Consider the following 15,384-nt stretch of genomic DNA (forward strand, 5'->3'; position numbering starts at 1 on the left):
TGCTGCTGCCCTCTGCCCCCCGCAACGGGACTCGCTCCCAGCTCGCTCCTACCCGGGCACCCACCTCCGGGGAAGCGGCCACGGCACCGTCCGGGCAGCCCGGCCAGGGCTCCAGCAGCGCCGCAAGTCAGCGCTTCCATCTGCGTTTCAGACAGGTTTGACCAGAGGAGATGCCTGGAGAAGAGAGCTGCGTTTCCCTCCAGCACCTCCTCTCTCCCCATCACCCTCCGGAGGCTGCATGGCTGCAGGACAGCACGCTCACTCCTCTAGCCAGCAGCTGCTGGCTGCAAGAGCAGGCACATCACCCAGGCAAGTCATTTAGAGCAATCCTTGCTCTTCAGCGCTCACTTGGCAGCAAGCGACTCTGCCAGCCCTTCATAAAGCTGCCTTCTCTGCGCTGTTATTCCTTCTCACTCACTGCGTATCACGTCTTCAGCCCCTGCCAGATGCTTCCGGTGTAATCAAGGTAATAAAGACAGGATTCTACTTAGATTTTTACTCCATGGGGACTCAGGGGGGATTTAAGCCACATTAACATTTCCCTTGCTCCCCACCTCTTCAGGCCCTTGCTTTAAATTCAGAGACAAAAGCCTTTGCGCCTTTTGGGCTAACAACTGACAACTCTGAGGTGCTATTTCCATGCATGGAAAAACATTCTTGATACATACAGACCAAATCAGAAGTTTCAAGAGACAGTTGGGGGCTACTCATGCGGTGCTGGGAGAGCAGGTGCATCTTCCATCTCACCGCCAGCTTCCACTTGAGAAGTGCAATGCCTCCTCAGTGCAGCCCACCGCCACAACCAGCCACTTAGTTTTAGCTCGCTCTTGTTTTGCCAAGCCCACTAAAATAAGGCAGCTGGCTTGCAGAAAAGGGGACACCAAGTCAGCTGCCTCACACTTCACCATGCTTTCTCCTAACAGCCTTGTTCTCCCCCTTCAGATCATCTTCCCCTGTATCATCTAGCCCATATGTTGTTTGCCAAGACCCTTCGTGCCTGTGCTGTGTGGTGGTCAGTGACTGATTGGGATGAGACACAGAAGACAGCGCTTGCATCACACATAGTCAGAGATGATGTCAGATAAATCTGTTAAAGGCCTTAACTAACATATGCAGGAGAAGCATAAATCTACATTTCAAGAAGGTTTTGCTTCTTCCACACCTTTTCAATGTTTGGCAACGTAGACAGATTTCTTCTTAGGGGCTGCGTTTGAGTTTGATGGTGACACCCTAAGTCACAGCGGGGGCAAGTGTGAGGAAAGCATCCTGGTGAGCATCACGGTGCCTATACCAGCCCATCGCCCCCCAGACCACTGACAGGCAGGACAGACATCCGGATGCCAAGAGTCTTTTGCCAGCGCTTGCTTTTGACCTTTATTCTGGAACCAGCATCACCTACTGAGGGAGGGAGGTTACACATCCTGCTTTTTACCACCCTCCTTTAGCCCCTTTCTTCTTCTTCTGCTGCTGTTTCTTCTTGGTGGCCGGGGCACCAGCGGGTTTTTGGTGCCTGGGAGGGATGACGTTACTTGCGGCCGATACGGCTGCAGCGCTGCCGGGCCGAGGGGAGGTAGGTGGGCTGCTGGCAGTCCTACTGGCATCCCTGCAGGAAGACGAGAGAAAGAGATACCACGTGGGTTCACAACCACCTGCAAGATGCGGCACTACTGCAGGAAGCTGACAGCGAAAAATAGTGACTGGCCCCATAAGATAGCATCAGGTAGCATTAACTATAGGAGGGCACTCGTACAAGATCTTAAGTAAGCTTCCACACATACAGAAGGGCTGACGGATGATGGGAACATGTCTCAAAGGGCAGGCAATCACCTTCTAACCGACGTTCACTAGATAGCCTAAGTCCTCAACAACAAAAGCAAGGCTAACTTTTGAAGAGATATGTGACAGACAGCTCATGCAAGACATAAGCAGCCTTTCAGGCCCTCACACTTAGGCAGTGCAAACCCAACATCCTTTCTCTCTCCTTAACCACAAAGGCATCTTTGTGCCAGCTCTCCTTGCAAACACCGCTCAAGCCAATGGTACCAACAAATGGCTTGTCATGCTTCTGTTTTGAGACAGCTGCATAAAGAGAAACTACCAGACAGCACTGGCAATTCCCTGCATTGCTATTATTTTAGAAGTATTTCCTTCTCTCAGATGCTCGTAAGTCACCGTCTTGCTGTCAGGCCTCACACACAATGGTAAACCCTGACTCCAGCTCAACTAATCAGTGTCAACTTCGAGGGATGTGTAGTGTTTTCCCAAAATCATGGCTAATGGTTCTCCAGCCACCAAAAGACTTTAATTCATGTCATCATCAAAGCTAAGAAAAGCACATTAAAAGACTATGGGAATTTTACTTGCACCTCGACACCCTTCAAGCATGCCTATCATATCATTTTGGATTTCAGCAACCTATAGGGATCTGGGAGAAGGCTCAATTGGCAAAGTACCGTTTCACTTGTGCTACCCACAGCCAGCATGGTGACAAAGCTGCAGAAAAGCAGCACAAACCCAGCCCTCCCAGCCACCCAGGAGTGATTACCCACACCAAGCCCTGCAAAATGGGTACTTACAGTTCAGAGGAGCCAGCTGTGGTTGAACCCTGAGTCCCCTTGCCAACCTGATCCTTCTTCTTGCCCTTCTTCCGTCCACGATAGTAGGAACGCTCTCGCATTGGAAGCCACCGCTCAGGGTCAGGAGTCACCTTGGGGTCATAGTTCTTAGGCAGCTTTCCTGCAGAACATCCAGTGCCAGGAAATGAGACTAGGGTCAACACACTACAGAGGCATTACCAAGGGATATGCATGGGATGTCGGTAGCCAGGAAGCGCAAAGACCCCAGCAACCCACATCATCCTATCAGGGCGCTGCTCCCACTTCTATGGAAGAATGCCCCGTCCAAACAAGCTATCACGAAGATGTAGGTTCACAGGGACCCAGTCCCAGCAAAGGGCTCCAGCTCCCAGGGAGCTGAAAGCTGACTATTTGAAGAAACAATTTGGCAAGCTCTCTGGAGCTGTGCTATGCCAACAGCTAGGAAACGCAACTTACCCTTCTTTTTTTTCTTCTTCTTCTTCACATCCCCTTGTCTGAAAAGCAAGGAGGGAAACGGCTGCTGTCACACAGCACAGACACAGCAAACAGGTCAACTGAAAACTAGCTCTGGAAGAAGCTAAACCATTCCCATCTCTCTCAAAACTTGGTCTGCTGTTACCTGAAGCTCCCTACAGTTAAACAAGCTGCCTTTCCACCAGCCTGCCTTCTATAGCAATGCCCCCACCACACCGGGTGTGGTTCTTGTGCCACTCCAAAGAATGACTGCACCAAAGCTACAGCAGCCCACTTTACCCTTGCTCCTTCTGCTGGTTGTCTCCAGTGAGCTTCCCAGCTTTCTTCCGAACATAGGTTGCTCCATGGGAGTTCTCCAGCGCATCAACATCTACTTTCAGTGACATGGTGTCTGAGGAAGGCAAGTGTTTGCTAAGACTGCAAGAGAAGAGTTCAGGGATGCAAACCAGCAAGCAAAAAGCTAAACATCCAGGTTTGTCCAGATAGCAACGGGCAACTTCAGGTTGAACAAACTCGGCCTCTTAGCAATACAGACACCAAACAGGCCTATGGGGCTAGTTCCAGCTCTCTCTCCAGCTTCCTACACAAGCTGGGATGAACTGCTTAATCACCATCTGCCTCATTTTTCCCTTCCTACATATGGGGACAGAAGCAGCAACTTCCTCTGAAAGCTGCTCAGGGTGGCAAAAGCAGTATGTAAGCCTGGTATTTTGGGTCAGTGAGAGCTTAGACATATGTTATCGGGTGCAGTCCTGCATTACTACCACAGGTTTAAGATTCCAACAGAAAAGATGGAAGAACTCCTATTTTTGGTTCCACCTAGTCTTAAGTTATCAATTCTCAGAGAGAAAGAGGCCAAAGACAAAAGGGTCCTGGGATCCCACAGTAATCAAACCAATTAGGGAAATAATGTAGTTCCAGACAACTTGACCTGGATATGTAGCTGCTCTGGAGATGTTCCTTGCCTTTCTTAAGGTGAGAGTGGGCCTGAATCCCCCATGCAGCCGAAATTCAAGGGAGCAATGCTCAAATGCCTCTTTCTTTGCTCTGATACTACCACCAAAAGGATACACTTTAGCTTTTTCAGGGTCCACCAGGGAGTAGGCAGAGATGAGTTGTGCCAGAGTATGCACATCTTTTGGGTTTTGCCTTTGTAGGGGGGGAAAAAAAAAAAGTTACAAAGATATACACTCATCCCAAACATTGGTATCACCATGCAGCGCTTGCTGCTGTCAGTCTGTGGTCCCCTCCAGAGCACATCATCAAACATTACTGGTATGGACATCAGGAGGTACAGACATCTCTACATTATCATGAAGCAGGCAATGAATGACAAAAATCCCTCAGGTCCCAGTAGCAAAGCCAAGTTAACAGTCCCCACAAAAAATTCCATCAAGTGCATAATAAAAGCTAAAACCTAGACATCCATGGTTTATGCAGCACTAAGAAAAATGATGCATCCCAGTTCCCAAAGCAACCTTCACTGCACACAAGAGGCCTCTGGGACAAGTCAACCAGGTTTTCAAGTGAACATCAGCTATAGATCAAATGAATGATCCCCTCTCCTTCCAAAATACAGCTTTGCATTTGGAGGGCTACCAGTCAACCAATATTGTCAAAACACTGCCTGGCACCAGACAGCTTGCAGAGGTCTCTGGATGGAGATCAGAGCTTGGTTCAGCAACCACCCAACTCACTTCCAGAGCTCCTCCAAGTCACTGATTGCTTCCTTCTTCCTGCCATGCTTTAGTTTGAAGTTGGCAGCTTCCCTTATCAGCGACAAATGGACAGGAGACTTTGGCTGAAAGACATAGCAGACATAATTAGTTCCTCATTATCGCAGCACGGAGCCCTGCTCTAGCTGGCTTTAACGGCCCTGAGACCTGGCTGCCCTGTCATGCAGAAAGCAGACCACCTTCGCACTCTAGGATGTGAGGCAGAACTGCATGGGACAAGGTAGTTTGCTGCTCCACAATGTTTTCTAATGAGGGAGAAGGCCCAATTGCTACATCTGGGCAGTCATTGCCCCTGCTCTCCTAGTCTGACAGGAACTGATGCTCCCCATTTGCAACACATCTAAAATAATGAAACAGTGATAAAACAAACGCTCACAAAACAGACGCTCACAGGTCTCCAAAAACCCAACTGGATGAGCTGCTGGGGCTGTGCATCAACAGGAAAAACTGAGCTGGACTAGCTAGAAAAGACTAGGACAGAGACTTGCACGTTAGCTCTTCTGGTCTGACTTGCCTGGAATTGCTGATACCACTGGATAGCCTGTGTGAAGACCTCGATTGCACTGTCAATGTCCTCTTCATGACTGTACATTGTCACTAGTGCAGACACCTGTAAATGTTCAAGAGCAGCTTATAGCAGAACCTCACAAAAGTTGTCTATAGCCAGAGAGTCAGCAGTTAAATGACAGGATTTCCTAAAAACAGACTCAATGTGAGTTTTCTGCTCTGTCCCTAAAAACCAGCTGTGGTAACAGGCAGGATACCCAAGTGAGACCTTCCTACCCAGATCCCTCCCAAAGAAATGTCGCCATCAATCTTTCTCCTATGGTACAAGCTTACGACTGCTTACGACTTCACAGAAAGAACCTTCTTGTCTTGACACTTTCTTTGCCTGCCACTGGACACAGCTTCATTAGAACCCCTTTTTCTTTCCCCATTCTCTATTCCAAGCACCATGAAAAAAAAAAAAAAAGCAGCACTGAAGAGATAATACAGACACCATCTGCTTGTCTGCACCCCAGTCACAACTAGAGGTGACTCAGGGCAAGGAGCTGGTATTGCTGGCTGCCTTGTAAATTACTTTGATCATTCTCACTTGCAGTTGGAACAGACCTACAACTGTCAGCCTCTGCTCAAGATGCTTGCGCTGTGCACTTGAGCATTTTCAAAGTCATCAAGCTTTTCCGAATACCAGATGTGGACATGCGTGCAGACCGGGGTGGTGCTGTGGAGATGGAACATATGGTACTTCTCCCCAATGTGTGTTGTCCTAAAGCTGCGTCAAAAACTTCCCAACGGCCCATACCAGGGAAGGAGCTGCTCCAGTCACATTATGCAAGCAAATCCAGGCAACACGCAGGTCTGAAGGATTATGAGAGAGTGGGAACATAGGCAGGGAGCATCTCTGCTGACAGGCAGAGTCCTTCTGTGGCTAAGTTCAGGCCACCTGATGCAAGTTATAATCCCACCTTTGTCCAAGACAAGGAAGATGGGCTCAAATTCCCTGCAGACACTCAAGTCAAGTGAAAAACACAGGGAAAAGGCAACAGGGAGCAGGCAGTACAAAGCTGTGCTACAAGGGAAAAACCTCACACAGTTCAGACTGAGTTTTGCTTACCATACCAGGCTTGTGCTGCAGTTCTTCTATGCTCCTCAGGATCATGCAGGCTTTGGTGACACTGCCTAGAAGAGAGACAGGGAGGAACATGCTCTGAGTGGCACAGTAACACTTCACTCTGCCTGTGAACTTCCAAAGGCAAACGATGGGGATATAATGATCCCCTTCTCAGAACATCTCCCCCATTTCCAGGAATAAAGGACAGGCCTCCACACAAAGGACCCTTCTGCCCTTGCCACATCCTGCAAGGTTTCAGGTGTGAGCTTCTGCAAGCAGGGTCCCCTCTTCCAGAAGCAATTCTCCGCTCCCCAACTGTATACAAGGAATGGTAGCATCAAGGAGCACCACACTGCTCCCAAGACCCTCCCACCCCAGAACAGATTCAGCCCTATTACTCTTTGTACAAAGACTGTGGGCACCTCTGCCAGGGACCTGTGGAGCCTGGACATCCAGACATTAAGGTATGAGCTCTATCCTGCCATAGCCATATATACAGAATATCTGACTGAAAGCATCTCTGCTCTGCACCCCTGTCACGACAGTGACTGCAGCAAAGGTTGCCCTATAACCTATTTTTCTCACCCCTTGGTACCATTATCATGTGCAGACACTTCCCAACAAAGGAGGACGCTGGATACCTTGAGCAATTTTTAACTGGGCCATCGTCAGCTTGATCTCAGCTGCATTGGCAGGGTGCTGGTCTGCAAAGTCCTGAGTCAGAGGAAAGAACAATTCAAGATGTGTGTGGGCACCAGGCTGCTGCTCTGGTGAATCATGTCTCGTGCTCAGTCACATCAAGCTGGCAAGAGCCAAAGGAAGCTTTCCAGCACAGGCAGGCTTCAGCACACAGCAGGGAAGGGCCCCAAACTGTTCCAGTGGCCCATCATCCTCTCAGATTTCCATCCCAGGCCACTCACTCCCTCCCAAAAGGAGGCTGTTGCAAACTGCTTGCAAGCAGAGCAGCAGAGCCCACTGCTTACCTAGAAGTCTACTACAGCTTCCTAAGCATAAAAATCAGATGTGTAAGGGAACTATTTCCCTTTAAAAGCAGCATCATTCAGTTGGGTGTAAATGCTTTCCAGCAGCATTAAACCAAACCAAAATAAGCCCTGTCAGATACCCTTGGAAATTTAAACCAGACAAAACAAGCTAAGGGAAACAGCACACAAGAACACAAGGCACAACTTTAAACAGAGCTTGGCCAAAGGAATATTTTCTCTTAACCTACCTGCAGAAGCCCTACAGCCTTTGCATGCTGCTTCTCACGACACAGCTGGGCTGCCTGGATAAGCACAGGGAGCAGATGCTCAGGGCTCTGCGACTGCAGGCTCGCCGACAGCTTTCGGCACTGATCTGCCTGAGGAATGGGAAGAGAGAATACACTTTTCTCAACCTCTGCAAGCACCTAACGCAGGGCTTAACATACCAGTTGTATCTAAGAAGAGATGCTAGTGATGGCTTCCCTGAAATGGGTCTACGGAACCAAGAACAAGTCCTCCTAGTAGCACATCAGATGCATCTAGGCCCCCCCCCCCCCCCCACTTCTGTCTCCTAGTCATCTCCACACTGTCCTCCCTACAGCAACACTCAACTGGCTGTCTGTTCTTTTACGGATGATTTTTTTTGTTTCTCCTCACTTACGTGCCTAAAACCAAGTGGTCTTATCTTCTGACACAGAACAGCTACATATCCATTTTTGCCTAGTCAAACTCCCATGGAGAGTGCTAAACCACTATCTACTTACCACAGATGAGTTCCCCCTACCTGGTTAGTGTACATCGCCAGCAAAGCTTTGTTGAATTCAATCGCCTGGAGCTGTTTCTTGGAGAGTTTATGCTCAACACCTTCTGCATTGGTCAGCTTCACCTTTTTCTTTGAGTCAAAGACATTTTGGTCCTGGAGAAATCACACATCATGAGAAGATTTCACTACATCCCTTGAAGAAAAGGTCTCTGGGTCTGCCATTTAACTACCGTTCAGGAAAAAAGTCTTTCCTGACTATGCCCCTTCTCTCCACAGAAGCAGAGAAGCAGGCTGAGTAACCACTGGGAAGGACCGCATTGAAAGCAGCAAGGTAATTCTATACCTTGTTAATTGTGATGATGTTATTTGCAATGACAGCAAGCAGTCCTACATCTGTTGGCCTGCAGATAAGAAAAGCAGAAAGAACAGTGCTATTAAACAGTGGTGTTTCTACAGATTGAAGACTGAGAATTTGTTTTAGGCAAGCCCTTACTTCAACTTGATTATTTGATTGTAGAGCTGTAGAGCATCCTCCGTACGACCCTGCAGTTGCATGATATAAGCCATCTGACCATGAATAATGGCCAGTTCAGCCTCAATGTCTTCCTCTGTCACATCCTGAAGGAAAATCAAGGCAAAAAGAAAAAAAGCTGCCATCTCACCTCTCTTCCTTTGGCTTCAGCATCCTGCTGGCAAATGTCTATCAGCTTTCTTGGGCAGTATTAGCAGCAAAGTACCCCAGCCACTACAAGTGAAGGTTGTAGCAACAGCACAAACACAAGCATATCTGGGTTAAACCAGGAGAAAAAAAAGCTTCACCTGGTCTTGCAAGAATCTGAAGATACCCTTAACTTGTGCACTGAATCTGCCCCTCTGCTTGAACCAGCAACAGCAATTACAAATTTCTTCCTTTTCCCACCACCCACTCAGCGTGTTCATCCACAGCACAAGTGGGTCACAGGGAGGTTTGCAAGGAGCACAGCAGCAAAGAGTCTGCAGCGTTAGCTACACTTTTGCAACAACCATGATTGCTGCCCCAGCCTCGGAAGCAGGTAGCAGCAGCAGTGGCAAGTCTGGCTTGGTAATACTGGCCAGCAGCTCCAGCTATCTGCAGTACGCTTTATAACCGCACCCTCACTCATGCTGGTGCAAAGCGAACACTTTCCAGAACAACATCAAGAACTTACAGAGTCTTCTGATAGCGACTGGCGGCACAGCTCTAGAAGGAAAAACAAATTGAAAAACACAGTTTAGAAGGCTTCAGGGGAAAAAAAACCCCAGCCTGAAAGCATGGGGGAACATACACTTTTTTCGTGTATCCTTGAAACTTCTGCAGCATTACAAGGGCACATCGGACTACAAGTCTGATGATGGATGGGACTGAGCAAGAGGGAAAAGACTACATGATGCAGAAGAAATATCAAATGCACAGAAGATACTGTCCCTCCCAAAGCTGCCATCTGAGAGAAGAGTCACACACACATTTTCTCTCCTGAACAAATTTCCTGAAAGCTCCTGATCTTTTCCATAGGGATCGCTTGGCTGAAAGTAACTCCCAAGATGGTGAGCAGTTGAAGTGCTGAAAGCCTGCAGTATTCAAATTACACCACCCTTTATGGGGCAGCAATTCCATCAATTTTCAGCACAGATACAAGTCACTTCTTAACTTCCTCATATACCTCACCATGACATCAGTTATTTTGCTCTCCAAAGGACTACTATCACAGCACATAGGTTCAAATTACACATGCTCAATAAATCAGTTGTATGGGAGAGCTGCTATTCTATCATCAAAATTGGGACAGAACTGACCTATTTATCTGAAAGAGCAATTAGATCAGAAAGAAACTGATTCTTCCCAATTCTCCTCCCCCCAGCCTTTTTTTTTTTTTTTTAATAAAATACACATAACATCCCCCTTCCACCCCATTGAAAAAAATCCTTTTTGCAAAAAAAACCTCATCTACTGGCTTATACCAATTTCATACCTAATTCAAACATATTTTTATTTTTTGTAGTATAAGTTTTTATATATATATATATACACACATATACTAACAAAACCAGAAGTCAGAATAGATGAAACATCTCATGCTTATGAGAAGAGATTACACTCATGTTTACTTCCTACTTCACAAAACTGCTCAAAGGCATTGAACACTGATCAGGGGGCTGTAAGAGAGCCAGGAGATGGTACGTGCCTCATGGCTCTGGAAAAGAGCTGCAGAGGAATGCTTCTACAAAAACACCAGTTCTGTCAGGAACCATCTGGAAACTTACAACAAATCCCGCTGTCAGTTTTTAATTTTTCAAAACCTCTTTCTTTCTGATTAAGCGTGTCTCCAGAGAGCAAGCAACTATTTCTATCACACAAAGCTTCCCTCTCACCTCACCATGTTTTTACCTTCTGCTTTCTGTAGTTTTTTCATTGCTTCATTCAACTTTCCTTGCCCAATCAATGCACATGCACTGTTATAACACAGCTCGTAGGTAGCTTCTCGAAGGCCCAAATCCTCCTAGCACAAAAAGCAAATGTAACACTGCATAAACAGCAACTGATCTATACAGATTTGACAGGCAACAGATACAAACCATAGTTTTCACATACATTCAAACTATTCCTTGCAAAATAAATTTAGAGGCAATTTTAAAAGGGCACACACCTTGCAAATGAAGTCACAGTGCAAAGGATCTTCCCTCACACTGCACAACAAAGTCGGAGGCAATTGACAAGGCAGCAACAAAACTCCAGCCTGAACTTGGGGATTACTTAGGCCGCTAAAAGAAGGCAGGTAAGAACCGCTACTCTACAGAATTAGAAAGTGGATCCACAGCGCTAAACAGAAAGCTGAGCATGCTGTGCACTCCTCCAAGGACAAAGATTTCTGAAAAAATGAGAGCATTACCATCTGCACTGCTTATTAACAAAAGTATTCCCAAGCATGGCTGGGTGATCCAGGCAGTTAGTTTTACCCTGGGCAAGAGGGTAATGAGGCAGAGGAAAGTGCTGGTCACCACAGGTGTTCTGCCTAATGTAGGCTCAGAGAGACATCCTTCCTGCTCTGCTGTGACATCTAATACAAGTGTCCTAGAGATCAAAGAGGAAGCGTAATTCTTCATCCCTCAGAACAATAACAGCATTTATTCCTCCATACAGGGGAAGCCACTAGGTGATCTTTGACGCACTCAGAAGTCATTAAGAGACAAGAACACATTTCTATCCTGTTAAATATCTACAATTCCACATCTTTTATTGCTTGACTCTCACTCTTACACACATACACGTCCATGCTTACTTACTGGCATCACCTTCTCCCATGTGCTTTGTGCTGCCACAACAGCAGAGAGGTTGGTTTTTCTCTCTTCCTCATACTCATCCTGGGAGTTGCGGATGAGATCCCTGTATGCAGCCAGACAATCGTCGTAACGCTCCAACCTGTACAACTGAGAAGGGGAAGGGATTAGCCTTCAGAATAGTATTTCCTTGTGTATGCTAGTAACTACAGTCTCCTTCCTTCCTCCCTCCCCACGGACTGGCAGAAGCAGCGCATCATATGTTTTAGGCTGAGTACTGCTAACATTTGCAACTACCTTTAAGGGCAAACTCTATAGATTACACATGCCAGGACTCACGCAATGACGCCAGATAACTGCACACAAATGGCACAGTTCTTACTCCTAAAACCACTTCTTTAAAAGCGGCAGTTAACACAGTTTTGTCCTCAAACAGCCTTTTCCAGATTAGATCACCTCTCTATGAGAGATTAAATTAATGTTCTTTCATGCAGCTGAGAGAAGACAGCCAATTCTTTGCAAAACCGTTCTGATCAACCAGGGAAAAAAACGGAGAAGAAATGCAACTTCTTTTCTGCTTCACTTCTAACACCTGAGATGTCAGGTCCTGCAAACCATTTCTGGACAGGTATCTAATGCAAGCAGGTGGCTCGACCACAGGTAAACCTCATCAGCTCTCTTCCACCCTCCATCCCCTCAGCCAGATGGCTATTATGGCCAGACCCAGGAAGGGAGAGGGAGTCACAAATGTATTGCTTTTGTTCAGTGTCAATAAGATGATGACTCTGCCTCCAGCAACAGGTGACTGAAGCTCCACAGAAGTTGGAGCGGTTGGGTGCTGTGCCTCTCCTTACCTTCAAGACAGAGAAGGGAATTCTGTCCCCATACTTGCCCCATACTAGAGGAGGGACAAGGCATCCAGCATACAAAACTCCCACCAGGAAGAAAAGCTTGTAATTACCACTTGTCCATAAAGCTCCTTCAGTTTGTCTGTCTGCTGACTGGCACTCTGAATGGTCTTGAGAGCATTTTCAATACGATTCAACCTGTATTCACAGTAGGCCTTCTCAAAGGCAATAACATCACTGCAAGGACAAGACAAAGGCTGAGAGCAGGAGCTGCAGTCTTCATTCAACAGCATTCATGCACCTGAACACACATGTTTAAGCAGCCCTAATTAGTCACAGACTGCTACATTCCCAAAGAGCCAAACACCAGTGGTGAGCACATAATCACAGATCACTGAATTATGTATCTGTTGCACACTGAAAATATCTTAAACCTACTTTGCGTTCAACAGAGAAGGAACATCAAAACTTCACCGAAAAGAAGAGGTTCCTTTTTTTCTGGTGTTTCCAGACACAAAGGCATTTCAAATCCCACCTTCTCCCAGCCTCCTACTGATTATGTGAATCAAATGCTTAAAGGTAAAACAACACCGAACTTCATTATGTGAATCCTTCTTACGGAGAAAGCATATCACCACAGCAAAAGACAATCGACTCACAGGAGAGAAAGGAAATGGTATAAAACATAGTCCCTCTTATAGCCCGATACTAAGCCAAAGGTAACGTTAACCTATTTTGAAATATTTGCACAGCAGAACTGCAGCAAAAGGCTTTGCTGATGTTAACACAAAATTGGCTTCAAAGCAAGCTCACACCAGCAGGGAAGCATTATCAAACAAGCAGAGCCTTGAATGCTATGTTCTACCTACCCCTGAGTTATCACTTAAGCCAAAGGAAAATTAGTCAGTGATTCCCTTGGTTCATCACTGGTGCCACTTGTCACCAGCTATTTTTCTGCCTATTTAAGTTACCTCAGTCCAGCTGAGTATTAGGGGAGTCTGAAAACAAACTAATAGCATTAAGAATTAAAACAAAGCAGTGGGCCAGCCTCAGTGCAGGACAGGACAACTTCAAGGCAGCACAAGAACCACCACTTGCCCTGCTCTGCAGGATACAGCGACAGACACACGGTAGAGCCAAGCTAAGTAAATTACAGGGAGAACTCTGAATCCAGTTGAATTTAGAGAAATTGTGCCTCCTCATCATCATACACTAATAAGACAAGCTTAAAAAACTTAAATGAAACTCCTTCCATCCCAGGAAAGGCGGAATTTGTGAATAAGGTAATTAAGTTTTATTCAGATGTGAATATAAACAAGGGTATGTTTCATCACACTGATACCACAATACATTTTTCTGGGAAGTTCCTTAACAAGAGCGGTATCTGAAACACAAAAATTTTGCTGCCAGGCAGTTCTTGGGTAGCAATTTTCATCCTAGTCATTGCAGAAAGAGCATCTTTATTAGGAGGAAAAATTAGAGTCTGCTTAATGACACAAATGGGAAGCCTAACTTGTTCTCAAATACAAGTTGTCTCCAAGGTCCTGATTTTAAGAACACGCACAGAAGGCTTGCACCACCCCAAAAGCTGAAGAGTAACCTTCAGGCTGGCAGAGAAAAGGACCCAAGTGAGCAGTATGATGAGACAGCCAAGCAAAGCTAACAGCACGTTGCCACTGGCAAGGGCTTCTCCCTCCTCTCTTCACTCCCCATGAGATCTGTCCTCATCCCTTGTTACCAGCTACAGCGCCCAATCTCATCAACAAGCAGAATCATGGAGGTGGCTGACAACTAGACTAGGGACAACCCCTTCAACAGTAACAGCAAGGTGTCAGACTGTCTCAAACTCATCCAGACCACCTCTCACACCCAGAATAAATCAGTGTTTCACTGACAAGCCCAATCGCTTTGAGCGCCTCCCGCTCTTTATTTTGCTGCCTATTAGTCCCCTCCGCTAAAGCTGCAGCAGCTTCTCAAGGCTCACGGTTTCATCTTTTCTAGAGCACAGCAAGACACAACTCACCTGGTTAACACTTTAGTGTGGGTGTTGATTACGCTGAGGGCTTCCTTGAAGTTCCCATTCTGGATAAGACACACTACTTTACACTGAAGTGCGGTCACATCGTCTTTGCTGATCTGCAGTACTGGAGGAGAAACCAGTTTCAACACAACGACCCAACTGAATATCAGTAAGGCTTTGTAAGAGCCCTACGTTGTTACGGTTACAAAAATCCATCACAAAGAGCAGTCACGTCTATTTAAAAGGGTCCTGGCATGGCTCGCTTTGGCTCAGATCACGAACAAACCCTGTCAGGACAAAGGAATCCAGCACAAAAACTGAACCTATCTGAAGTGACCGCTGTGCTAACACGCCTGGAACAGAGCTGCCCCAAAGGAGCCATACACACCTGGACAAACCTTTCACTAGCATTTCACTTCCAAGCAGAGAATGTAGTGCCAAAACCTGAGTGCCACGTAAAGCTTATACAGGAAGAAAAACACCTGATATAGGAGAACAGTATGGCTCTAGATAGGTAGCCGCTTTATAGGCTAATGCTTTCTGCCAGGGGAAGATGGTGAGGGAGATCTAGGAGAGGGAAATAGGTTTTGGTATTGGATTTTTTCACGTGATCCCAACTCTCCGATCTGCAGGGACAGGTGATGAGTCCCTACTCCCTACAAACAGCAGGGAGAGAACTTTTAGCCATTGTGCGCCTTATATTGCAATCCCGTTTTGGACACCAAACTACCAAAACAACACATCTCGATGCGCACTCTCGCTCCCAAGCAAGTTATGATCTCTCCCAAGTCAGGTGGTCCATATGCACACCACCGCTCCTCCAGTTCCCGGGGGGAAAAGCCCTCGTTCCTCCCACGATCAAAACTGAAGGAAAATCCAACGGGTAACGCAGCAGGCTTGGCCCGCCGCAAGGGCTGCGTGATGCAAGGGAAGCACCCGGCGGTCCCGGGGCAGGAGCTGGGGCAGGAGCTGGCCCAGGTGGCCGCAGCGCTCGCCTCCCTCAGCCACTTTCGCCTCTCCCCTCGCCCGGCAGCACCGCCAGGAGCGTCCCGGA

At 46.9% G+C, this 15,384-nt stretch overlaps 1 protein-coding gene across 1 annotated transcript in view; it reads right to left on the reverse strand.

The window, feature by feature from the left end:
* Positions 1-1,404: 1,404 nt before the first annotated feature.
* The window catches only part of SRP72 (signal recognition particle 72), a 14,562-nt gene continuing 582 nt past the window's right edge, over positions 1,405-15,384 (reverse strand). Inside the window, exons 2-19 of the mRNA XM_035890407.1 lie at positions 14,334-14,454; positions 12,424-12,547; positions 11,469-11,612; positions 10,573-10,684; positions 9,356-9,387; positions 8,662-8,786; positions 8,512-8,569; positions 8,190-8,321; positions 7,654-7,782; positions 7,064-7,136; positions 6,426-6,490; positions 5,322-5,417; positions 4,769-4,872; positions 4,143-4,220; positions 3,351-3,488; positions 3,054-3,091; positions 2,577-2,736; positions 1,405-1,603 (exon numbers count right to left, since the gene is read on the reverse strand). Coding sequence (XP_035746300.1) covers positions 1,429-1,603; positions 2,577-2,736; positions 3,054-3,091; positions 3,351-3,488; positions 4,143-4,220; positions 4,769-4,872; positions 5,322-5,417; positions 6,426-6,490; positions 7,064-7,136; positions 7,654-7,782; positions 8,190-8,321; positions 8,512-8,569; positions 8,662-8,786; positions 9,356-9,387; positions 10,573-10,684; positions 11,469-11,612; positions 12,424-12,547; positions 14,334-14,454 — 1,904 coding nt within the window. The 3' untranslated portion in view covers positions 1,405-1,428. The remainder of the gene's footprint in view (positions 1,604-2,576; positions 2,737-3,053; positions 3,092-3,350; positions 3,489-4,142; positions 4,221-4,768; positions 4,873-5,321; positions 5,418-6,425; positions 6,491-7,063; positions 7,137-7,653; positions 7,783-8,189; positions 8,322-8,511; positions 8,570-8,661; positions 8,787-9,355; positions 9,388-10,572; positions 10,685-11,468; positions 11,613-12,423; positions 12,548-14,333; positions 14,455-15,384) is intronic.

This window comes from Egretta garzetta, unplaced genomic scaffold (genome assembly GCF_000687185.1).
Source record: "Egretta garzetta isolate BGI_Z169 unplaced genomic scaffold, ASM68718v1 scaffold32, whole genome shotgun sequence".
In the NCBI taxonomy this organism is placed as follows: domain Eukaryota; kingdom Metazoa; phylum Chordata; class Aves; order Pelecaniformes; family Ardeidae; genus Egretta; species Egretta garzetta.